Genomic DNA, 25,082 nt, shown 5'->3' with positions numbered 1-25,082 from the left:
CCTTGAAAAACCAACGGCCAGCATGTTCTCCATTAGCTTTAGCCATCGCTAGCTCTATGATAAAAGTCTGACTCGGACAATCAACAGGTTAGTGTTTAAGTTAATATACTGTAAGGCAATTTGCATTAAGTACACACACAAGCTTTCGTACATAATTAAAGCCTCACGTACTTCCTTCGTCTTAAAGTTATCGTTCTGTTACCAAACACTCGGTTCTGATTTTTTAAGAGTTTGCTAATTAGCATTGAGTTAGCGGGGTTAAAACTTAAGCTTTTTAAAATATATATATATAGATATGATGAAAGAAAATGAAGGTAGTGTGGCATTGCGTACGTTACTGTAACACAACAGTATTCTCCAACATAAACGGATTGGATAACCAGTACGTTACAATCAGTTACCATGGTAACAAGCCACAAGATATATACGGCTAAATAACGTTCATGTAAAACAACGTTAGCTTGCTCTGTACATGCATCGTTATCGCATCAAAATCGTGCTAAAATGAAAGGCTTAAGATAACGCAGACGACGTCCTTTGCGTAAAGGTATGGTCAAGAAATTGAGGCTAATGTTAGCTTAGTTAACGTTATAGCCTTCTTACGCAGTTAACGTTATAGCCTTCTTACGTGGATGTATCGCTGCCGTTAGCATGACAGCTGTGTTTTTACCGTCATCTGAAGTAATGAGATACTAAACGTTATGCTTATTATCTCACTAGATGTGCAGTAGATCTCTATGCGCCTAAACTAGGTTATGCCACCTAATATTGCTGTGTGAGGAACAGTATTTGTGCTAACAGTACATCGTTAACGCTATATCTTATATGAAGAAACACCGCAGTGTTTTATAGGCTTCTAATCCGCTTTGCGCGTCTTAATTCTAGGGATGGGAGAGGCGCCTGTGTTGATCCTCCAGCACCTGATGAGTGGCAGGTAGTGACGGTGCAAAAATGAAGAAGATATTCAGCTTCACCAAGAGAAAGAAACACCCGTCCGGTACTCCTGACAGTTGGAGTGTGCTTTCTGCTGGCTATGAACTTAAAGAAAAGGACCTCGGGAAGGTTCACAAGGCTGCCTCGGTGGGTGATTTGGCAAAGCTGAAGCAGCTGGCTAAAAAGAATGATATCAATCAACTTGACAAGGAGAACAGGTAAGTGGGATCAAAGCACTTGTTGTCACATCCTTAACAGTATCTGATCCGTCTATATCTTTTTTAACACATTATTTTGGAGCCTTTTCCCCACTGTTTCATCATATGTTCACCTTTCACAATCAACCCTTGACTGCAGCCATGCAGTGTTAACATGTACTTGACACCCCACTGTTTCTTTTCTACTTATGTTTCAAAGTAGGATCTAATTACCATTCACAATTAGTGTGTGTCAGAAGTAACTGAGTGTGTACGTATAGTACTTGAGGCAATTTACAGAATGGAAGCAATATGTTGATTGGTTACAAATACAAGCAAAGTAAGGCCTAGAATAGAAGTACTTCTAAGGATCAATGGTAGTGTTTTTATTAAGAATAGGAATGCTTGCATATAAAAATCTCTCCTCTACTGTTACAGAACTGCACTTCACATTGCCTGCGCCAGTGGACATGTCGAGGTGGTGCAATTCCTCATCGCGAGCAAAGCTAAGCTTAACTTATGCGACAATCAAAATAGATCTGCCTTAATGAAGGTAATCCTGGATGATGAGACTCCACCACAGAGTGATTCTTCATTTCATTTCAAATATAATTGTCGTGAACATAGTTGGCTACGTTCCTCATGTATTTGTTTCAAGCCTCGTTCAGGCCTCTGCAATCACGTCATTCTCCTCTACATCAGGCAGTGCAGGGTCAACATGAGCGCGCCGTGAGCGTACTGCTGGAGAACCACGCCGAGCCGAACCTAGTGGACGTCAATGGCAATACGGCCCTGCATTTGGCAGCGAACATCCCGTCCATTTCCACTACTGTCCTGCTGCTGGAGCACGAGGCTGACATCAATGCACAAAATAAGGTGATTCTGTCGGCATATTTTAAAATAAGGTAGTAACACATATCATGCCATCAAAGCTCCTAATAACAGTCTTTATTGCAATAACCAAATATGGCCAATAGGGGTGGACCTCTTAGTGTGTGTTTTGTTTCCAAGTCAACATGTTTGCTGTGAGAAAGATGTGTTGTGCTTATGAGTTGTCTGGATGCAGCTTATGCGTTCAGTGACGCGTGTCTCTAGGCTTCAGTAAAAATATTAAATCAAAAATGCCACCTATGATATCTGATACTCGGCGTACGATGAGGTATTGCTGTTCTGAAGACACCGGTCCAATGAATGAGGTTGTTGACTGTGACTATATTTTCAGGAGGGGTTCACACCCTTGACTGTGTCAGTGCGTGAGGACCACATCGAGATGGCTGAGTTTCTCCTCAAGGAGGGTGCTGGTGTCAATGTTATGGACCAAGCCCAAAGGTCAGTATGAAACAAGGATTTGCGATACATCTCCAATAATTTAAATGTTGCTGACGTCATTGATTTTACCTGCAGGTCCCCGTTAATGATCGCTGCTGGTAATGGACAGATTGGTATGTTGCGGCTGCTCTTGCGGTTTGATGCAGATTTCGTGCTAAAGGATACCAAAGGATGGTCAGCTGATGACTACGCAGTGATGAATGGGCATCATCCGTAAGCTGTGCTTCTTTTCTTTGTACATATGTCCCTACAGTTGTATGTCTTCTGTAATTTATGCATCTATGGTGTTTTTCACAGTTGAATTCTTCCTCTTGTTCTTGTTAAGGCTTATGGCATTGTCACTGTCTTGTCTCTCATGTAGTTGTTCCCTCCTGATCATCGAGCACAGCACCCAGAGGAATGATGGGCCTTCCCTCTCCAATCAAGGTCCGATCAAAAAGAAGAAAAAAGCGCTGTTGGGCAGTCCTTCCCAAGACATAGAAGCAGGCTTCTCTTTGGGAGGACCAGCCACTGACAAAGATGGTAGGGAGATACGTTTTCATCACATACTAGTGGATGAAAGTGGTGGGAGGATGTTATTCTGTCTGTAAATTATTGACTGTGATTATTTTATTTATTCCTCATGCATTACCTCTTGACTGGATCTAGAGCATGGAACAAATGAAGCAGGGGGAGGTATTACTTTGCTTAGAAGCGCTTTGTTAGCAAAATCAGTCAAAAGCTGTCAGTTTTGTGCCAGTAAAGATCATTCATATTTACTAAGAATGGATACTTAAACTACTCCTCTCTTCAGGAAATGCACTTCTTTATGCTGCTTAGATTCTAGCGCTTTGTGCATTGTACTTTTTCTGCTTCTTAAGATTTAGATGCTCTCAGGATCTCACTATTTTTAAAGTTTTGATATTAAGATATGACTTGTACCTTTTCTAAAATTGATTGAAGTGAGGCTGAAAATAAGCTTCGCCGCTTTGTTGCAGATTTTGAAGACAATTCTCAGTCGGAGTCACTAAGTCGGTGAGCATAATCTTCTTGTGGTGAGTAACTCACAATTACAATTGGCTGCCCGGCTCAAACCGTTCTTCCTTCCTCCTCAGGGTTTCAAAAAGTGCTGCAGATGAATGGGCTTCATCAGAAGATGATGATGAATTGGTTTTAATGGAAAAGGTTGGTGCTACTTTTTTTTGCAACTGTGTTTTTCCTAAATATTGCTCTGGCCTTCATCTCATATGCTGTCTTTCAGAAACCACAGAGGGTAAACCTAAGGAAAATGATTGCATCTAAAAGAGGAGAAGGTACTGAGACATGTTTAACCTTATTCACTTGTTAGTGTCCCTCACAAGTTTGTGCTTTTTAGAAGTGATCTTTTATCCCTGCCTGCCCTGTAGCTTCGGCACTGCCTGACAGATCCTTGAGCGGTACAGAATCTGAGCCAGAGAGTGAGAATAGAGTCCAGAGAATCCCATCCCTCCCGAAGGCTTTACCATCCAAAGCTCTGCAGCACCCAGTAGATCCCGCTCCCACTTCCTTCCTTTCCAGAGCACCCCAGATGACCTCTACTCCTCGTCCCAGCTACATAAAGGTAAAATACTTGTGTTGGACTTGCATTTCTATGACACCTTTCTCTCCTTCTATCCCCCCCCCCCCCAAATGCCTATAACAAGCAGAGGAGCAAGAGAAAGGCAAACACATGGAGCAGCCTTCAAGTAGTAAAGCGAGGTCCGACTCTCAAGAGAGAAGCCCAGAAGCGGAGGACTCTGAGGAGGAGGAAGAAGAAGAGGAGGAAGAAGAAGAGGAAGATGATGATGAAGAAGAAGATGATGATGATGAAGATGAAGATGAGGAGGATGACGAAGAGGAGGAGGATGAAGATGATGAAGAGGAAGAGGATAAAGAAGAAAATGAATGTGATGAGGAAGACGATGACAAATGTGTTGCATCTGTCGAGGCCAACACTAGTGAATTTAAAGATATACAAAAAGCTTCCGTTACCAGTGCCCTTAACATTATTGACGGTGCTGACGCTCAAAACACTCCTGGAACTGACGTCTCTTACAGCAGCGAAACTGGTCCTAGTACAGTGGGGGAGAATGTAGAGGCCAAAACAGAGACTCAAAAACACGACACGGTCTGCCCAGCTGGAACAGCAAGTTACGCAATGCCGGCAACATTAGATGTAGAGGAGGATTGTGTCGTGTCAGCCATTAGGGTCGAATCTAAATTTTCTGATGAAGACGACAGCCATGGGAAGGAATGCGTGTGGTCATCAGAACTGGCTTCAGCAGGAAACATCCACACAACATCCAGACATCACACGCAAACTTGTTCCCCTACTGCGGTTAAGGAGGAAGAGTTTGAAACCGAGATGGAAATTGGTGCTGACGACTTCTGGAGCAATGAACAAAACAGCGGTGATACAGTGAGAAAGGACACTGCTGATGAAGAGGAGAATCAAACGGGGGGACTCGGTCGCAGCACAGTACTAGCTAATCGGAGAAATGTTGTGCCTGAGGATGGAGTTCAAAATACAGAAGGCTCCTCTGATGCTGGATCAAACACAGAAGCTTTCAAAGGGGACAGACGCAGATCCTCATGGGGCTCCTCATTAGAGGACAGCGACACAGAACTACCCAAAGAAGAAGAGGTAAACAGGGAGACGCTTGATCAGAAAAGGGACGTTCGATCATCTCATTTAAAACCAAAAGCAGCAACACTGCATTCGAAATGCTCAGTACCTCAACCAAACAAAGACCACCTGGATACCTCGTGGGATTCTTCATCCGCGGTGGGAACATCTCCAAAATGTGTCTCACCTAAGCCAGTGAAAGATGAACCGTTGCCCACGTTGGGATTATGTTCAACAAGCACTCCTCAGTCCAAAAACAGAGCAGAAAAAGCAGCAGTAGATGAATCAGAGTGGGATTCCTCTTCTGAAAATAATGACCAGAACGATAAAGGCTCCTTTACTAAAGGTGATGTGCAGTCACCAGTTTCTAAAACTAATATTGGAACCGCAAACCAGACTGGAGAGCAGCAGCGTTGTGATGGCTCTTGGGAAGAAGAAGAAGATAAAGAAAGTGCTGAGAAAGAGTCAAATGACCCCTCCCCTACAGTGTCACCAGTAGCTGAGGATGAAAAAACAACCAGAGGCCAAACACTAGATAACGATGATGTTGAATCAGTTGGACAAACGGATGGAAAATTATACTCTGAGAATGAGAAAGGCGATGATAGTAGCTGGGATGACAAAGATGAAAGTGATGAGTCGGAGAAGCAGAAGACAACGGTGAGAAAAGAAGATGAAGTCTCAGCCTGCGGTAACGACTTGAAAACATGTCTTTCTACCCCAGCTAAGTTGAGGCCCACAAGTGCAATAGACAGGAAGTCAGAGGGAGATGAAGACAATGAAAAGGCTCCTCAAACCATAATTGATGGAGAGGATGAGTATCCAGAGGGTAACAGGTCGGAGGAGGAACTGCTGGCGGGTGTTCAGGAAGACAATCCCAGCATAGACGGAGAGATAAGTGAGGACTCTGACAGCCTGGACCAAAAGCTGCAGTACGATTTTGCCAGCGCCACAGTCGAGGTGTCTGACGAAGACGATGAACACAAAGCTAGATTAACTGCTTATGTTCCTCTAGAAAACAGAGGTGCCGTCGTTCCCCAGCCAAGAGTGTCATCAGAGGACCTCGATGAAGAACCAAAAAGGGCAAAAATGTCATCGAGCCCTGCCACCAAAGACAGTGTCACTGCTGGTCAACTCCACGATTCGGACGGGAGCACATCCTCTGATGAAGTGTTGCCTCAGACTGACATCGATGATGTTGACGTAGACTCACCTGATGAGGCAAAGAGCATAGGCATGAGAAGTCAAGAGCTCAGAAACATCGAAGAGCCTGTCCTTCAGGTAAAACAGGTAGTTTTAGGTGTAGTGTAGCAGTTTGTGAAATGTAGTTTGGGCTCTTCGAGCCCTCTGACAACACCTCACATGCATTTGTTTTCATCTGCTTGTTCCCAGTTTGCTTCCCCTTTCATTAGAGATGCCTCTTATGGACACACACAGTCGTAGAGGTAGGTTTTAAAGCACATCGTTATGAGTACATTGCTTTTCTTTACACAGAAAGAAGATTCCACTGGGGACGAGGATGACAATGACCAAGAGGAGGATGGAGATGACGAAGAGGAAGAAGACGTCTCAGATGAAAATGATGAACCTGAAGAGAGCAGAGACTCCCTTGAGGCCATTTCACCTGTTCCTGAGACAGAAGTCTCTAAAGATAAGAAAAGAGGTAAGGAGCATTTATAACAGCTGTTCTGAACATGTTACTAAAAACTCAATTTCCACTAATACGATCTCAAGGTATCTGTAGGCCGTCTTCTCCTTAGTTACTGAGGCACCCTTGAACATCTTACTGACAACAAGGGCTGCAGCTATGTATTATTGTCATCAAGTATTCTACAGATTATGTGATTGATTGAGTAATCAGATTACCTTTGCCTTATTAAAGAGCAATAGTAAATATACAAAAGAGAAGATAGGACAAATGTCATACAATACATTTCTTTCCTTTTATAGAAAAATCAACATTTATATTGCTTAATTCGTATATATTAATACTATTTGTTCAAACTAAACCCATTTAGTGCATTTAAATGTAATATTACACTCTGGTTCTGTAACTAATGTTATTGTAAATATGATCATACAGGGGATGCATCATGAATTGTTTTGATTTGAATCGTAGCACCAGGAATTCAAATCAAATTGTGGTAAACTCCTATACCAGACATCCTGTATTGCTCTGCAACTACCACCGCCCACTTTTCACTTCTATCACTTTTCACTTCGTAATTAATCTACACCTGATTAATCTACACCTGTTGAAATAGACTTCCTGTCTGAGCTGGGTCTGGAGAAGGGAGAGGAGGAGCAGGATTCTTGGGACTCTGAGGTATGGCAGAGACACATTTTGGACTATCTTGTAGGACCAGATGTTTGCCACACAGATTCTCACATGGGGAATTTTTCTCTTTCAGTCCCGCTCCGATAACCCCGATATGCCCCGTGCAGAGAAACAAAGCTTGCACACTCAGGATCAAGAACAGATGTCCACTGTTGAGGAAGAGAGTAAAGGAAGTAGGTCTATTTCATTTACTCCTTTTTTGTTTTCAAAGCAATCAAACCATTCCAGGCACCATTTCATGCCTTATGAACTTATTTAATACAAAACTGCTCTTTTGTATGCATGAACTATATTTGTCTGCGGGTAATGGTTCCCGGCTTTCTTCTTTTCATTCTAAATATAGCGAAGAATGTGCAATGCAATATAATTTCCATCAATCAAAAAATATCCTTTCCAACAATATGTTAATTTCTTTCGTAGAGTTGTTTTATGTTCCCTCTTTTGTAAGAGGGGAAGGAGGCAATAGGATGGCAGATCTAGAAGCTCGGAGGAGTGTAGGCAGGCCAAGAGGCAGCCAGGGAGAGGGTATGAATGTCTTGACTCACAAGTCTGAGGAACAGCATGCAGTCTGACCATCACCCCATGATCACCATAAGAGAATGCATGCAGAATGCACTACTCCACCCTGCTTGCTGCCCCCCTTGAACCCCATTTATTTTACCACTTATCAGCATTCTTGGCTGATGCTGCATTGGTGTCCAAATATAACAAGGAATTGAAATACTCGTCTGATGCCTTACCAAGTATCTTCATGCTAATCAACCATGAGCTCATTTGCATGGGAATGCTTTTGCACAATGTTCTGCCAAACCCACCCAGCTTCACTAGAATGTTTTGTAGTTTTTCACAGAAGAAGTTCATTCTGTGTCTAACATGACAGACTTGTATTGTCTCTTGCAGTTGAGATCCATACTGATGAGAATGGAGGTGAACATGCTGAGAAAGATGATAGTATACAGAGAGAGGTAGGTTCAACAACTCAATGCTGTAGAAGGTAAAATAAACTCTGTTGAAATCAAATAGCAACATTTCTTCCTTTTTACCAGACTGAGAAGACAAAATGGGAACCTCTCCGTGTTTTGAGCAAACTCGAAGGAGACAGCGAACGAAAGACAGGTACATGTTGTCACCTGGAGCACGGGGTTCCTGTTGATCTAAAATGTAAGAATGTATTTGAAGAAGAGTTGTTTGTATTGAACATTTTGTTTTAATTTGACAGACTTAATGGAAGAGCTTGGTCTAGGTGACGTTGATGATCTTGAAGGTAAGAAATAATGAGCTCCCTTATTTAAAAAATGAAATGGTTTATATAATCACAGTTGGTAGTTGATCATCTAAAGCCACTGTCCCTGTGGGTAAATTGCCTGAAACCTACAGAGTAGGTATTAGGACCCACTGTCTTTTTTTAAGCTTTTATATAAAATTGTCTGTCTGCATGCAACACTGGCTTAATTACGCTTTGTATTTTCCTGTCATCAAACCTTTTGAAGCTAAAAAAGCAGGTCAGTAAACATGAACTAGTGGATTAGGCAAGATGAACTGTTTATTCTGGTAGCTGTAGATCCTCGTTTGATCTCGCCTTTCCCTGATCTGTTCCATTGAGTGGTGTTGTCATGTGTTGCGGTTATCCCAATGTTGACTGACCTCCTTCCCTCAGCAACATCAATGCCATCAATGACATCTTTGACCTATAACTTGTTGTGTTAATGACACAGATGCGTCAGACTGGGACTCGGCCAGTACTGCCAGTAGGAGAACCCTGCCTGGCCGCAGAATGCCCTCCCCTGGACTTGAGGAGCTCCCAGAATGCTCTTATCCATCTGTTAAAGAGCAGGATGAAGACATTGCTCCAGCAGCACCCCTGATACCTCAGAGGAGCATCAACTCCGACAAGACGATGCCCAGCACACCCCTTCAGCCCGGGCCCCAACCCCAGCCTCGAGTCAGGAAGATGGTGCCTCAGAAACCAGACAGTGAAGAAGGTAAGGCATATCGGGATCATGACTGTCTCAGTCAAATTCAGTCACTTTCAGCGGATGATAATTACAAACATTTTCTTTCCCAACTTTTCTCAAGGAAATGATTTAACAGCATTTATATCGGAGTAATTCTGTCTTCACATCATTTTTCTCTTTCTTCGTATTCTTGCTCTCATTCAGAATCAGATTGGGAGCCAGACAATGTTGTGTCCTCTTGCAATACAGCCAAAATTGACAATCAGTTGCAAAATATAGCTGAGCTTCAGACAGAGGTCACACCGGGTAAGTCTCACTGGACCTTTTTAAGTGTGCCGTCAGATATTTGTGTGCACATGTGCTCTGGATAAATCCTCTCTGTCTCCTTAGGTTCCCCTGAGCTCTCACCGATGGCAAAAGACAGTAAAAGTAACAGAGTAGAGTCGGACAAGCAGCAACAAAAGGTGAGAAATACTCACCACATTCCATCCCTACCACAATTTTTTATTTTTTTTATTCCTGACATTTTTGTCCCAGACACAACATCACCATTCATGCTTTCCCAGTCATATCTCATTGTACATACTGTATGTGCATATTTAAAAGTACGGTTGTATTAATAGCAACCTATCCAAATCTAATCAAATGATCTACTTTGTGACATTGCTCATCAAGGCTTTAGGGGTCCTCAAAGCCTGTGTTTCCCCTTTGATCCGTGTCAAGTGAGACACGTGAAAATGCAGTATTTTGGAACCTCTTAGCGAGATCGAAGACTCACATTTGTTTTAGTTTTGGCTAATTGTAAGCAATTATCCCAAATATTGGCAGAAAAAATGGGTAAAACATTTGAATATGCATTTGCCATTGTGGGACACAGCTTTAAATTCTTAATGCATGACAGCCACATCTGTTGTTCTGGCCTTTGACAACTTGTTCAGAAAAAAAAAAAATCTTGACTGTGCCAGAAATCAAAAGTTCTGTTTGAAAGTGCCAAACAAGTTGTTACTTATACTTATAGTCTTTTCTATAATTAGAATGTAGTTTGCTAACATTATAAGAAGGATCTGAGAATGTGATGTTTAAATGCCTCCATATTTATTTTAATATTGTGTTATATGTCAGTCATATATGTATGTATGTATGTATGTATGTATGTTAGTATTTAGTCCAAACTTGTTTTTTTTGCATTTTTGTCTTCTCTGTTTTGTGTTTTTCCTTGTCCACCCATGCCATCAAAGGAGATAGATGATGCAATAGATACATGTGAGTTAGATTTGAATAACCCAAGTCCATCCGGCCATGTGAGCTCTGACGGTCGAGAAAGAGATTCAGACTTTGGAGATCAACGCAGTCCTGAAGAAAGAAATGAAGCGGGAGATAACGTTCCATGGGAGAATCGTTACGAGAAGCTCTGGGTGGAAGTGGAGAAAAGGGAGGTCAAATCCACCTTCAAGAATGTTGCCGGGGAATTGAAAGAGAGGTTTGGAGAACTGCTAAAATCAAGACGCTCTGCTGAAGACGTCGCAGAAGAAGAACGGGCCACGGGCAACGAATCTACTTCCGCAGAAGAAGACTCGAGTGATGAGGAAGAAGGGGAAGTCATTGTGCGGCCCATGGCCAGAGCGAGGAGTACCGTCCTTCTCACCATACCTGAGCAGAGGGAGTCTGGACTGGAAGACTCTGTGACGGAGTCAACCGACAACTCCCTATGCGAGGACAGGATGCAGCTCCACGAGCCCCCGGCGAGTGAGAGCAACATGTGTCGAGAGCCAGATCTACTCACTGATGATGTTATGGAGGAGTGCAGCTCTCCTTCACCTCAACCCGCCACAGCATGGGGAGGCAGCTGCATAGATCCTGTTACCACAGCTTTTACTGATGATCAATGCATACCCGTCTCTGATATTGACCGGAGCACATCCCTAAAAGAGGAGGCTAAACTTGGGCCATTCCAGAAGCCACATCTGGACCTAATCTGGAGGGACAGCGCTGCTAAAGTAGATGAGGCTGAGAGGAACAACGCCGGTTCAGAAGAGGATCCTGAGGAAGTCACCAAGGCTCACCCCGCCTCACTAAGCAGATGTTCAGCTTCTATCCCAGGTGTTTCGGATGAAGAGCTGGAAGAGGACATGGACAGATTTAAACTTGAGGTAGGGATCCTGAAGTATGTCTTCCTGGATTTGGAGAAAGAAAAGGCCCAACTCCAGAAAGAGGTAGAGGACGGCCGCCCCTCCTATACTCCCTTCTTGATCGCCTCACTTTCTCTTTATTTCATTTCTTTTAATCAGTCGTGTTGTTCATTGTCTTTATATGTCTTTATTTATTTTCTTTAGGTTCTATTTCAAGTAGAAGAGCTCATCTTGCATGCTCTCCTTACATTTTTGTGTCTTTTTAACTAACATGTAGAATTTAACTATTGTTTAATTGAAGGTCATTTCCACTGCGCTCAAGTAACCTTTAGTACTGACTTGCAGTTAGGAACACCTTGGTTGTTTGTCATCCTTGAGTGTGCCCCAAAACTAAACGTTCACTCTTATGTGTGCTTTAGTAGTGACTTGTCCTTCATCATGCATGGACCTCGCATGTATCTTTATGTTGAATAAGTTCTGTTGTATGAAATCTCTTTTTAGGGTATGTGGTGTGAAGATTGTACAAATAAAAGCCTTCTTTGCCCTAAAAAGAAGTGCTGTTGTGATAATATGGCATTTGACATAGAAAAGGTTGGTCTTTATACACACGGGATGAATAGATTTACTCTTTTGGGCCAGCCTTTTGTTGAGTGTTTTTGTGGAAAGAAACCATAGAAGGAAACATATTTTTGTGCTTTGTCGTTGCTACACAGTTTGGCTTTTGCATTCACAGAGAGTACAACTAATGTCTGCAATAGACAGTGGGACACTGACAGTGTGATGTCGCCGTAAATAGCATACAGTATAAACGGCTAGAGGCAGTACTTTAAGAGATAGTAATACTGTAGTGTTGAGCTCAAGTAGAATTAGCAAAGAACCTTTCTAGTTCTTGGATGTTTACTATTCATTTCAGTGTAGTCAAAACTGGTGAGATTTTTCTCGGTTCAGGTTTGCCACAGCATCATTGTAATGTGTGGGATTGTGCATCCTTATTATTAACTGAAATTACCATGTCAAATAGAGTAACCACACTAAGGTGTTAGGTCTCCGATGGGAGGGGTGACACTAAATTATGTATGACAAAGAGCACAAGTCCCTGCTCCAAAACGCATCTTAAAAGGCTGGCCCCAACCTGTTTCATGAGAGGAACAATCTCTCAAGTCCAGTTATCAAATGTTTACCCTTGTCTTTTCAGGTTGGCGAGGAGGCGACAAAGACTGCATCGGAGGAGCAAAAACCCACAACTTCCTGTGATACTGGTGGAATGGCATTGGAAAAAGCGGGTACTGAGAAACCTGAGACCAGGTTAGGATCCCTGTCAAGTCGAGCTGCAGCAACTCACCAGGAGCAGCAGTCTGCGGCCACCAAGAGGTATGCATTGTTTTACTTTAGGCCCTGACGGTTATCATTACAGAGTTTAATTATTGCTTTCAGAACAACACATCCAAAATCCTCCACAGTGTAGAAATCAGATATAATCTAGAAGAAAAGTTTTTCCTTTTAGGCGTGTGTGTGTGTGTGTGTGTGTGTGTGTGTGTGTGTGTGTATAGTTCTCTAAATCATTTTCATAAGGCTCTTTTTTGATAAATGCACTTTTGCTACATTTATATTTCACATATTCAACAAAAGGAACTGAGTCCAAGGGCCCAAAGTGCAGATGTCACAACGTATTGATGATCAGGTTTATTGCTCTCCATAGCATCAACGGGGCACCAGTGCAATTGCATCTCCCACCCCAGCAGACCTACAATAGCAACAGACAGGAGGGAGCAGCTGTAGAGGAGACCTTACAGCTGGAGCTGGTCAGAGGGGCCCGGCGCAGCAGAGCCCCTCAGACCAACACTCATGTCAATGGAGATCCTCCCGCGGTGTTTGATGATAGCCCTTTAAGTGAATTGTCCGACGATGAAGGAAGGTATATATGCAGTATGCTTCTTTTGTATCAATTTCACCTCTCTGTCACTAACTCGTAAGGTGTGTTCAGACTGAACGCAAAGTTAATTAGACAGGCAGCACAACTTCACAAAGCTAACGGAAAGAAGTGAGTAGACGTGAACAGTCACAGATTCGTTCTAGGGAGAAAGGTCTCTGTTTACGGTAGATCTTTGCATTCAGTCCAAACAAACCGTTACAATATTGGTGGTGGGTGATCAGTAGGATGCAATTCTTCATGATTTTAATGATTTTCTACCCACATAGTTGCATGACTAACCTCTGATTTTCAAAAAAAATCAGTAGTATACTGCATTATACCATTACACTTCCAACAACTCTCCAATACAGCTCTCTTATCTTGAGAACATGCACATCAGTTTCCTAAATAACCCTTTTTTTTTCTTCTCTGCATTCTAATGGGCTCTGGTTTCCAACCAGTGAAAAACAGAAAAATGAGGTAAAACACAAAATCTGTTCAGAACTGGATTGAAATTTGCGTACAGAATAAGAATAATATAAACACCCCACTTTGGTTCTATATTCAGAACCCTGAGGAAGACGGGCTGGCAGCAGACTTTGATGAACTTACTCAGTCATCCGACACGGCAACAGAGGAAGTCGACTCTCCCACTTCAGGCTATCGCCACGCGGCCCTCCTCATTCAGAAGCTGGACTCAGCCACTTTGGGTACTGATTCAGCCGCTTCAAATGCTAATTTATATAATAATAATGAGTAATTATTTCTGCCTTTTCATGACTTTTGTAACTTATTCAGTTTGTGAAGCAAGATCTGGTGTAAGCTCCTTAACTGGTAAGACTTGCCATATTATCCCTCACAGACGCGAGAAGCATGGTGAAGCTGCAGAACATTTTCCACGAATATGAGCGCTCCATCCAGAAGGCGAGGAGTCGCCATGGGTACCTGGCAGACAAAGTGAGCCAGCTGGAAATGGAGAGGGCTGAGTTGAAGAGCTCTCTGGAGGAAGTTAAAGACCTTAAATCTGCCTTGGAGCGCAACCAGCTGGAGCTGCAGACCGAAGTCACAAACCTCAAGTGGGAACAACTTCCGTTTCTCGAACGCGAGAGTACTCTCCAGCCATTTCTTCTCATGTGTATGTGCATCATACTGCATCTTATGTGATTGCCTATTTCTCTGTCTGAAACTTGGTATAGATTTCAGCTGAAACAGGAGCAGGAAAATCGCCGAAATGCCACCATGATGTACAACACGACCAGAGATAAGCTGAGGAGGATGGAGGAGCAGCATCAGTTAGAGGTACAGGAGAGACAGAAGGTGGAGCTCTCCCTCAGGAATCTGGAGCTGGATATGAGAACACTGGTCAACAACATGAAACAGGTACACCCTATTTAAACTTCATTAGTTTTTCCGTCCAACATGTGTTTTCACTATATTGATCTCGGCTAATATTGTGTTTTGATATTGAGTTAACATAGCTTTATTCATTAGATCATTTCAAATACAGTACTTTGTATAAAGTAATTCTCATTATTTTGTATTTATGGTGATGAGATGCTGTTGAGAGTTGTATCAGTCTCCAGCTTGTCCAGCTGTTGTTTGGTGTGTATGTGATGGTGACTGATTAGTGCTTTAAATGTCCACCACCCAGCTTGAAGAGGACCACAGTGAGACCCAGAGACTGCTGGCTCAGGAGCGCAGTGCTCGGACGCTGCAGGAGAATCTGCTCAGCAGCCATCTCCGGAAGCAGCAGGAGATAGAGAACGACAACAAGAGAAACATAAGCAGAAGCAATGAGGTAATCCTCACATATTGGTATCCATTGCTTTAGTTTGGTTTATGGTTTAGATGATATTCTATCATTTTGCATCTATTGATATTGTGTTACTTTATAAGTGGCTGGAAGTGAACAGGAAAACATTTGGTGCCGGTTCGGTTTTGAAAATGAAGTAAGAGTGCTATAGTTTGGTGCTGCTAATAGAAGATTAGTATTTATAATACTTTGATAATAAATCATACATTTAGAAATTAAATCAGTAAAGAAAACCTGCAGACTCGAGGCAATCTTAACTTATTAATTTTATTTCCTGTTCTCAGGCCTTGTCTCAGCTCACTGAAGCCAGTGACAGGGAGAGGGAGTTGCTGCAGCAGAGCGCTACCTTCCAGGAGCAGCTGACCATCCTGAGAATGGACCTCGAGCGCTCGCATGCCAACAGCAGTCTCAAAGAGGACCACCTTTTGGATGAGAACGAGACTCTCAAAGAGCAGCTGGAGGATGCTCGGCGAGATCTCAAACTCAACACTGAAGCCCTGACCCAAACTGTCTTCAACTGCAACAACCAGGTGACCACCCTGAAGTCCGAGTTAGCTTTGACAACAACCCGTCTGGAAAATGAGCGGCAGACCCGCGAAACACTGGACGCAGAAATTGAGTCCACTCGTATCCGCCTGGCTGGAGCCGTAAAGGAGGCCGAGCTCTGCATGGCAGCTCGCACAGACACAGAGAGAGCTCTGCTCCGGGAGAAAGAGGAACACCAGCGTCTTAAAGACAGACTCACAGGTCAGTAGAGAAAGGAATGGATGGACAGCTCCAACCATCAACCAGGCTATGTGCTTTGTTTCAGACATATTCCACGCTTAGAGACATGAAAGTTATTTATCAAACAGGCACATCAGCTTGGAAGAGCTGTTTGTGACCTTATGTGTAATTCATTCATTTATGCATATCTGTTTAAGGGGAGATGGAGTGAAAAGAGCTTGACTGTAGCAGATTTTAATCAATTCAGTTTCAATTTAATTTAATTGTACAAGCAGCTGTTGTTATGCGCATCTTTTTTGCTTAACTGGGAGCCGGTTTGTAACTCCTAACGATTTTATTTGTACAGGTGACGCGGCCAGTCAACGCGAGGCCGTCAACAGCCTGTCCCAGAAGCTGGCCAAGGCAGAGACTCGTGCAAACAGTATGGAGAATGAAGTTCATCGGGCCACGCTGCAGCTGACAGAGAAAAGCCTACTGCTGGAGGTCCAACAGCGGGAGAAGGACCAGGCGGCCGTACGCCTCAAGGAGCTAGAATCGTCCCTTCAGACCGAGAGGGAGCAGATCAGCCGCGTCGGAGCGCGCCAAGAGGCCGCGCAGGAGCGGCTAGCCCAAACCCAGAGTGAGGGCATGCTACTGCGGCAACAGCTCGAGGAGGCCCAAAACAAAGGCGTTGCAAAAGAGCGTGCTGTGACAGACGCCCAAGAGCGCTTCAGTGACATTCTGTCCAAGCTGCGCTCTGACAGCGAAGAGCGAGTACAACTAGTGGAGGAGAGAAATAAGGAGCTCGCCAGCAAGGCTGCTGATCTCCGAGATCAGATCTACAAATTAGAGGAAGAGAAGAACGAAAGAGAGGTAAGATTAGGACTCTGTAAAAGGATTACCTAACTTCTTCTCCCAGACCCAATCTTAGCCTTTCTTGCACATGCCAGTTTATGATTTCCCTTTTTTTCCCTAATCAAACCCTACTTTCTTTGAAATATGTCTGAGCACAGACTAGTCTAAGGCAGCTGCAGCAAGAGCTAGCTGACTCACTCAAGAAGCTGTCAATGAGCGAGGCTACTCTGGAGGTCAACACACGCTACCGCAATGACCTGGAGGAGGAGAAGGCCCGCCTCTTTAAAGACTTGGACCGGGTCAAAGGAAAGGTAACAGCAGCGAACAGTGACACCTTGTGGCAGCATATTTTCACCACATCAACGATTCCAACTGTGTTCATGATTATGAGACAAACACTTTGAAGCTGTACTGAAATGAGATGGCTCATTATTTTCTAAGTTAAGTCCTTTTGTAAGCAATGCTGATGAGGTGGATGTGTTGTCTCTATCATGTAGCTGGAGGAAAGCGAAGACCAGTATGTGCAAGCTGAGAAACGTATCAACAGTCTAAAGAGCATTCTGGACGAGAAGGAAAAGGAACTCACCACTGCTGCTCAGAAACACCGGGGGGCGCTGTCAGCCTCAGCAGCTTCTGAGACCACCATCAAACAGCTGGAGCAAGCTGTGCAACAGTATGTACTAACACATTCTGGACACACACACTTTGGATTAAAGTTTGATCCAGTTATTTTATTTTATTAGCTGCCACATATTCACTACATTATGTTAAATGTATTGTCAGCCATGAGTCTAGATGATGTGTTTCAGTATACAGTGTGTGAGTATTTGTGATGTTAAATTAGGCTCGAGATAGAGAACGCCCGGCTGGAAGCTGCTGCAAAGCAACAGTCCAACAGAATTGATGCACTTCAGAAAGGGGGTCAGGAGTCTGCCATGGTGAGTGTTCTCTGTGGCAACATGTTTATTTTTTGGGATTAAAAAAAAGAAGCAAAGTACAATATCTAAGTATTGTGACATCAAATAGCTGACTTTACGTTGTGAAGTCATTTTAAGGTATTCAATCTTTTTCCAGCTGTCTGACTGTGCGCCTGGAGGAGGGGTTGGTATTGTGGATTTAGGCTTAGTTTCTTTGTGTGGGCTTACCTCTGTTTTCTTACTTTTTTAGTTTTTTTTTCTACTATATAAATCACCAGAAATCAAAATGAAATGCACTCGGGCTTTGTGGAGTTTTTGCGCTGCTAGACCAGAAATCAAACATGTGGAGGAAGTAAAAGCTTTGTGTCAGTTTGGGTTTTTTCTTGGTGACATCAACATGCGTTTTCTCTCTTTAGCCTGGTTTTGGGGTCTTTCACTCGTTTTTGTCTTAAGCTGCATGATGCATGTTACTTCCTGCAGTCTAAACTGTCCTCTCAACTTTCCAAAATGATAAACAAAAGACAATAGAAACACGAACTAAAGCACCCTCTCTACATTATGTTTAAATGTTTTAAACGTTCCTTATTTCTGTAGGTCAGAGGTCATTTGGAGGACTTGGTCACAAACCTCCAAAGCAGTAAGATGACTTTGGAAGACCAACTCACTCGGGAGGTTGGTGGCATATTTTGTTTCCTCACTCAGAAAATCTTCAGCTTAGATTTCCATTTCTTACTTTCATCTTATTAAGTCTGTAATTCACCTCTGACCAGTCTGAGCAGGGAGTTCCTACAAAAGAGTTCCTTACAAATGTTCCCTTCTCATGATCACTAAAAGGGTAATAATCTGACTTTTTTAAAGCGTGTTGTTTGTGCAAACAACATCATTAGAATACCACACAATTTTAAGTTCACACATAAAACAGAAAAGTAGCCCTATTTGAGAAAATGGAAGCATTGGACGAACTATTTTGATCGTGACTGTTTGTTGAAGCAGAGCAGTGTAAAACAATGAGTCGTCCGAAATATAACTATTGAAGCTAATATTTTCAAGAGGGTGTTATGATGCATCGATGTGGATTGATAAATCTACTCAATGATCCAATATTATCAATGAGTGAAAAATCATAATGTATCATCTTTAGGATATGCCTTTATTTTGAAATTCCCATGGAAAGTCTTTGTCAGTAATTCTGTCCACTCGCACCTCCTTCCAAAAGGCCCAGAAACAAAATTGTCAAATCATATTTTAGTTGCTTTTGGTCGATATAAATGTAACTGATTGTGTTATATGGGCATACAGTATATCGTTTTACAACGATCGAAGGTCTCTGAATAGAATCTAATCAAAATCGTATCGTTGCAAAATTCGCAATATCAGCAAACATATGTCCAAAGACACCCCAAACCCTTTCTGGAAATTAAGAACCAAGTGATCGTTTTAAGTCTTTTTAAACTTTAACTGATAGATTCTATTGAATAAATAAAGCAGGTTAAACTAGTGAGAAATAAGACATTTTACTCACGGGTGAGATGTACAGTTTGCTGTTTAACCAGCTATCTAAAATTTGATCATTGTAACAAGCTGACAGGACGTTTTTAAAATAATATGTATATGTGTGATGCTTACATTTCTCACCTGTGTCTTTCTCTTCCTCAGGTCCAGAAGCAAAGCATGCTGTCTCACACAGCCCAGGACTCTCAGGCCTTGTGGGAGGAGGAGCTGAAGGGCCGCTCTAAGTTAGGACTGCGCCTGGCAGAGCTTGAAAAGGAAAAGGGAAACCTGAGCACCCAGGTGATCATAGTGAGGTGCTCATATACAGGCTAATGTTGTGTATGATGGATTTATTAATATAATGCCGTGGTTTGGGCCTCAAGAGTTATTGGCTGTGTTCCAGATGGAAATAGAAAAGAAGAAAGCCAAGAAAATATCGGAGCAGAAGAAGGCTGTGGACACCCGGCTGGATCAGGAGATGAATAGAAACACAGAGCTTCAAAAAGAAATGTACAGGTGACTCCTAGCCTCCTCCTCGCTCCCTTCTCACCCACGGCAGCACTCCTTCCTACTATGTAGACACGACTAAGATCCAGTAGCGCGCAGTCTTTCCCGGCTTATGTGGCTGTGGTGTGTATCTGGTGTAAGGTTTTCAGTTTTTTTTTACCTCCTCCTCCTGTCAATCCATAATAAGTCCCTGAAGTTTGTCTGTCTGGTGTTTTTGTGTGCCAACTTAATTGCGACTGGTTTGTGTATTCTCAGAATATTTTCTGTGTTGTTTTGATGTTTTTAATCTGAACAGTTGGTATAAATGAGTTACATGTAGTCAAAACTGGTTGCAGCTTTGTTCATTGGGTGAATAATTACACTGTTTGGAATAACTTTGCATATCATTAGTTAAGCTGATATGGAGTCTCTGAGAAAGCCATGCGTATTAGGTCATTACTTAATTCTCGATTGCAAAAGATTTGTATTAGATATTCACTTTGTATTTATTTATTTGTTTACTTCTAGTATTTGTGTATGTGTTTTAGGTTGCGTACTTTGTTGAAGACCGCTAAGAAGAAGTTGCGGGATCAGGAAACAGGTGGAGCTGAATTTGGCTCTCCTATGAGCAGTCTACAGGCGGACCAAGGCAGGCACGGCCAGGCCGAGGGGGCCTTTGGACGAATGAAAGAAAAGGTTTGTCTGTGTGGTAAAGCATTGTGATTTTGGTATATATCCCCTAAATAGTATACTGCTACTAGCGCTAACCTTTCTTATGTTACCAGGTGAACGATCTGCGGGGGCAGCTGGAGAAGGAAGGGTCCCATCGCAGCCAGCTGGAGAAGGTGAACGGTGACCTTAAGGATCAGCTGGCCTCCCTGAAGAGCTTGAACTGCAGTAATGACCAACTGGAGAGGAGTAAGAGGCAGCTGGAGGAGGAAGTGCTGGACCTGAGACGCCGAATGGAGGCTTCTCAGATGGAGCAGAGCCAGATGGAGCAGTACCGCCATGACGCAGAGGAGCGGGCCCGTCTGGAGTTAAAACAGAAACTGGAGCAGGTCAACATCTTCCTGCAGGTAAAAGCTCTGTCGGGTGTATTTTATTGATTAATGTGAATGAAGTCCATACTTGAGCAAATATTCTACAGCGTACACAACAGAAATATAAAAGAAACTTAAAGAAATGATGAAACAGACTGAAGTCAGAATAATAAATCTCCTGAATAAGTGGGTTGTTGTGTATTTATGGACATGGCTGCTTCGGTGTCACTAAGCCTGATTTAATATGATTGCCTGTGTTTGTCTCTCAGTCCCAGGCAGCATCCCAAGAAGCACTGGATCAGATCAAAGCGACCAATGAGGCCAACCTGCGCTCCCAGCTGGAGCAGAAGATCCGGGAGCTGGAGGGGGAACTGGGCCGGGCCCGTACCACCCATCATGACAGCCTCAACCAAAGAGACTCCACTCGCACAGAGCTGGAGCGATACCGCCAACTCTACACAGAGGAGCTGCGCCATCGCAAGTCTCTGGTTGCCAAACTAGAGAGGTGAGACCAGGTTTCTATGGGGCAATCGGACATAAACGGTGCTGATGCTGACAAACCTGTATTGTGTCAATGGTTTCCCCCACAGGGCCAGCAGCCGGCTCGAAGATGCCAATTCCAAGTTGCTCAACGAGCGCAGCAGGTCTCTGATCGCCAGCAGCATCGCAAACGGTAGTCTCGGAGGGCCCTCGCTGGACGTGGGCTCTTTGAGTTCACCAGCACACTATGGGGCCACACTGGGGCCCCTCAACAGGAGCCTAGGCCTGGGTCTCTCCTTCCTCAGCCCTGTAACCGACGGGCAGAACAGCAGAGTGGAGGATTATCTAGCCAAGGTCTGTACGGCCATTAGTCATGGTGATTACATATTTTTTATGGAGGCCATTTTCATTTTCCATAGCGTCATGGTTGTCAGCGTTGTTATTGTGTAACTGGTGCCGTTCTGTTCAAAGATGTTGCTTGCTATACACAGGTTAGTGTGTTGTTGCATTGTCATACCTGCAGACACATGTTCATCTGTCAGTATTAAGACATTACACATCACATATTTCAGATTGTGGAGAAGACATTGTTAAAAGAAAGTAAATATTGATCTAATGGCTCTCTTAACACCTGTTCGCCCACTTTACAAGAAGAAGAGTCATTTCTTCCCCCACTCCTCCTCTTCCTCCTGCACATTGTTTCTTCCTCACTCTATCTCTCGCCTTTATGGTAGTGGGACTTTACTTCTAACCTGTCTTCTATTTCTCACTCTTATAGCTTCTAGCTCAAAAGTCTGTCTCTCATCTCTCCTCTCTTCAGCCAGACCCATAAGCAGGTTTGTAGACGTGTTTAGCTCGGTGTCTGATTGGCTGCTATTCCCTTCACCCTGCTGGTGGGCCGACATTAATAGCTTTGTTCACATGCCAACCACGATGTTCAGGGTTTGCACATTGAAAACGCAGTTGTTGTAGAATGTAAACTTTAAAAAAATGATTACAGTGGTCCTGATAATTGCAGCGCTTTTTCCTGCTTTGTGTTTCAGGAATTTCCTACTTAAAGGATCCACACAGTTGTTTAAAGTGACATAACAAATGTCATACCTTAAAGGTTTAATGGCAAAAGAATAGAATATAATGTTACTTGTGAAATGTGCAAGAAGCCTGGGTTTTGCATTGTGTGGTTCGTTATGTAACTGACTACACGACACTCTGTCTCTTTGCTTCGACTTGACTTTCTCCATGCTGTAAGTTGACTGCTAGAGTAGAGATGATGTGGGCCTTTTTAAGGATCATTTGTACTGTTGATAATTTGTCTATTCTAAAGCAGATTTAGTAAGCCACAAAAAGACAATGTGAAGGGAAATGTTGTTTGGAAAAATGCTCAATGGAGCGACAAAATGGACAGATTCATAATAGGACTTGAAACAGATGAATTAAGCTCAAGTAAAGAGTTGAAGCTAAACGGGACCGTTGAATTTATTAAATGTGTTTTAACATGTTCATTTGAACTGATAAAAAAAGAAATGTTTGTGTATATACTATATTAATAATAGTTATACAGCACTTTTCAAAACAACGTTACAAAGTGCTCTACGAACACAGAACCAGGATTAAAACATTTCAGGGCTGATGAGGCAAATAATACCAAACTAAATGGAGTAAACACGTACCATGTGCATACTGTATGTTTATAATGTCGGTGTGTGTACATCTAATTCTGCGTGCATAGAGAAATACAATTCTGGAATACTAACAGTTTTTAGAGAAATACCTTTATCCTTGATATGTTGCATGCGGACTTTTATGAATGTACCAGTGTACCTTGGTCAAACTATTTGCATAATTTTGGGTCATCGGTTGACCGTATTGACTCAAGATTTAAAGGCAACATCGGTACTCTAAAGCAGAGCTTGCATGTTTGGATGTCCTGCTTCACATAATAGTCCTGATTTCCTTGCAGTGTGTTTCTCCACTATCCATTCACCATAGTATTGTGTTTGGTGGTGAAACATCATTGTTTCTGTCTTTTTATTTTTAAGGCCATATTCTTTCGGTTTATGTCGGCTGATATTTTCCACCAAAAACATTCGATCTGAAATCTAACGACATCTTTGCCTTTTTTTTCCAGATGCAGAGTGAGTTGGATAGAAACATATCGAAAGAACTAAACAACGGTGAGCGCTCTGAAGCTGTGAACAAGGCACACGTCGTAGCTGTCTTAAAAACACCTTGATATCTTAAAGATGAATCGGACGCGAGCAGTATTTGACTTGTAGCTGCTGCTCACTGATGGTAACTGTGGTCTCTCTCTGGTCGTCAGCCACAGCAGAGCTGGACGTGACTTCAGCCCGGATGTCCCCCGTGGGCTCTGCCTCGAGGGCGGAGCTGGACCCCGTCAGCAGGGCGACGCAGCAGTACTTGGAGGTACTAAAGAAGAACAACATGATCTGAACACGATTCACAGCTGCTCGAAGTCATCGTTATACTTCAGCCATTAAAAAAAACACCAGTTATTTCACACCAAGAATGGAACTTTGTACATATTTACTCTCCCTTCTTTTATGAAAGAAAGCAAACATAATGCACATTGCACTTAACCACTCAGGAGCAAAGGGTGTGAGTCATATGTATATATGTGTATATATATATATTGCATCGTTGATGGGTACAATTAGCGAGAACCTCAAAAGTATTTGTTCCGTCTGACTAATTCCATTCAATCGGTAAGTTTTGTTTTTATTAGGACAATACAATGGTTTGGATTTTTATTTGTGAATATTGGTGTTGCTGAATTTAAATTTCTAAGTATTTGATGTTTGCATCATTCATCGTTTTGCCAAGATATTACATTTGGTACGTGCCATCAAATGGTGCAATATCTGTCTAGACTCATTGGAGTATTGTGTTTGTTTTATTTATTCATTATTATTTTTTTTATGAACATGATATACTTGAATAAGACGAGCTGGAATACTCTCTGGCTATTGAAACAGGGTGACTACATTTATACGACTGTCATTTCAGCTTTTGGTTCGCTTGCTTTTCAGGGCCACCGAAAGTGAAACACGCGCTTTTTGTTTGTTTTTCGTTCATTCATTTCATAAATACTGTAACAGATTACATATAGGAAAACGTTTATGACGCCTGTACATTACAGAATACTCTAAAGTTGCAAATAAAATATAAAAGTAAAAAAAACCTTTGTTTTGAGTGAGCCATCGGTGTCTGGAGTGGACATGAGGAACGACAATAAAACGAGCAGGGATTCATAAATCCATCATTTAGTTTGTTGTGAAGGGGTCTGAAAGGTGACTGATTGTGATTTTGTTTTAATATGTCCTAAACAAAATTGTCCAGATATTGACGAAACAAAAATAAAAAGTAAACCAAACCAATAAATACAGAATAAATCCAACGTGGGCAAAAATAAATAAAAATGAAACAAAATAAACTTTGAATAGCATGTGAGACAAACATGCTATTGACATTGAATAGAAATATTCATAAATATAAAACATGCATATTTAACTATTACAGATGTTACTTATTATACAAATAGTACTTGAACTTAAATATGAAGTACATTCACAGTATAAATCTCTCCTTTTAACCCCGCTTCTTACGCCTGTTAAAACCTCTGACGGATAGATTCCAAGTATCTGACTGAATAGTTATGAAAGGATGATTGATGAAAGTATTTCCTTATTGGATTCAGTTGAGCTGTAGTAGAAGAGTGTACGTTTCGTACTGACCTCTCTTGTGCTTGAATCACTCTGTGTTCTTGTTGTCGTGTGCAGAACGTGCTTTAGAATCCAGGTATCTCAAATTCAACATAATATGCAGCTTTTGCCATCAATATTTCATGCACAGCCATTTTTA

The 25,082-nt window shown here is 42.4% G+C and overlaps 1 protein-coding gene across 12 annotated transcripts; it reads left to right on the top strand.

Annotated features, from left to right (window-relative positions):
• Positions 1 to 25,082, top strand: ankrd26 (ankyrin repeat domain containing 26). 12 transcript variants are annotated; one of them, XM_031868563.1, is made up of 45 exons: positions 1 to 87; positions 886 to 1,151; positions 1,569 to 1,683; positions 1,833 to 2,006; positions 2,353 to 2,459; positions 2,535 to 2,672; positions 2,821 to 2,981; positions 3,108 to 3,134; positions 3,437 to 3,473; positions 3,554 to 3,623; positions 3,700 to 3,751; positions 3,845 to 4,038; positions 6,577 to 6,745; positions 7,347 to 7,408; positions 7,494 to 7,593; positions 7,841 to 7,945; positions 8,321 to 8,385; positions 8,467 to 8,536; positions 8,640 to 8,684; positions 9,136 to 9,402; positions 9,580 to 9,681; positions 9,766 to 9,839; positions 10,614 to 11,525; positions 12,700 to 12,875; positions 13,204 to 13,419; positions 13,878 to 13,896; positions 13,985 to 14,126; positions 14,279 to 14,492; positions 14,613 to 14,796; positions 15,068 to 15,214; positions 15,514 to 15,976; positions 16,302 to 16,807; positions 16,948 to 17,100; positions 17,287 to 17,462; positions 17,634 to 17,727; positions 17,864 to 17,890; positions 18,301 to 18,378; positions 19,363 to 19,497; positions 19,601 to 19,713; positions 20,232 to 20,379; positions 20,469 to 20,759; positions 20,993 to 21,228; positions 21,314 to 21,557; positions 23,332 to 23,377; positions 23,524 to 25,082. In XM_031868563.1, exons 2-45 carry the CDS (start codon positions 952 to 954, stop codon positions 23,652 to 23,654), a joined length of 7,185 nt encoding a protein of 2,394 aa, XP_031724423.1. In that variant the 5' UTR covers positions 1 to 87; positions 886 to 951; the 3' UTR covers positions 23,655 to 25,082. The 12 variants fall into 12 exon arrangements, 10 of the variants coding, with proteins under 10 accessions (XP_031724423.1, XP_031724431.1, XP_031724413.1 ...); XR_004213501.1 differs by adding an exon at positions 21,982 to 22,039 and having other exon boundaries at positions 28 to 1,151; positions 23,524 to 23,563; XM_031868571.1 differs by having other exon boundaries at positions 28 to 547.

The sequence above is a fragment of the Anarrhichthys ocellatus genome, unplaced genomic scaffold (assembly GCF_004355925.1).
Source record: "Anarrhichthys ocellatus isolate YVR2014 unplaced genomic scaffold, GSC_Weel_1.0 scaffold2, whole genome shotgun sequence".
Lineage (NCBI taxonomy): Eukaryota > Metazoa > Chordata > Actinopteri > Perciformes > Anarhichadidae > Anarrhichthys > Anarrhichthys ocellatus.
The sequence above is the reverse complement of the archived record's forward strand: the minus strand, read 5'-3'. Positions and strand labels throughout refer to the sequence as shown.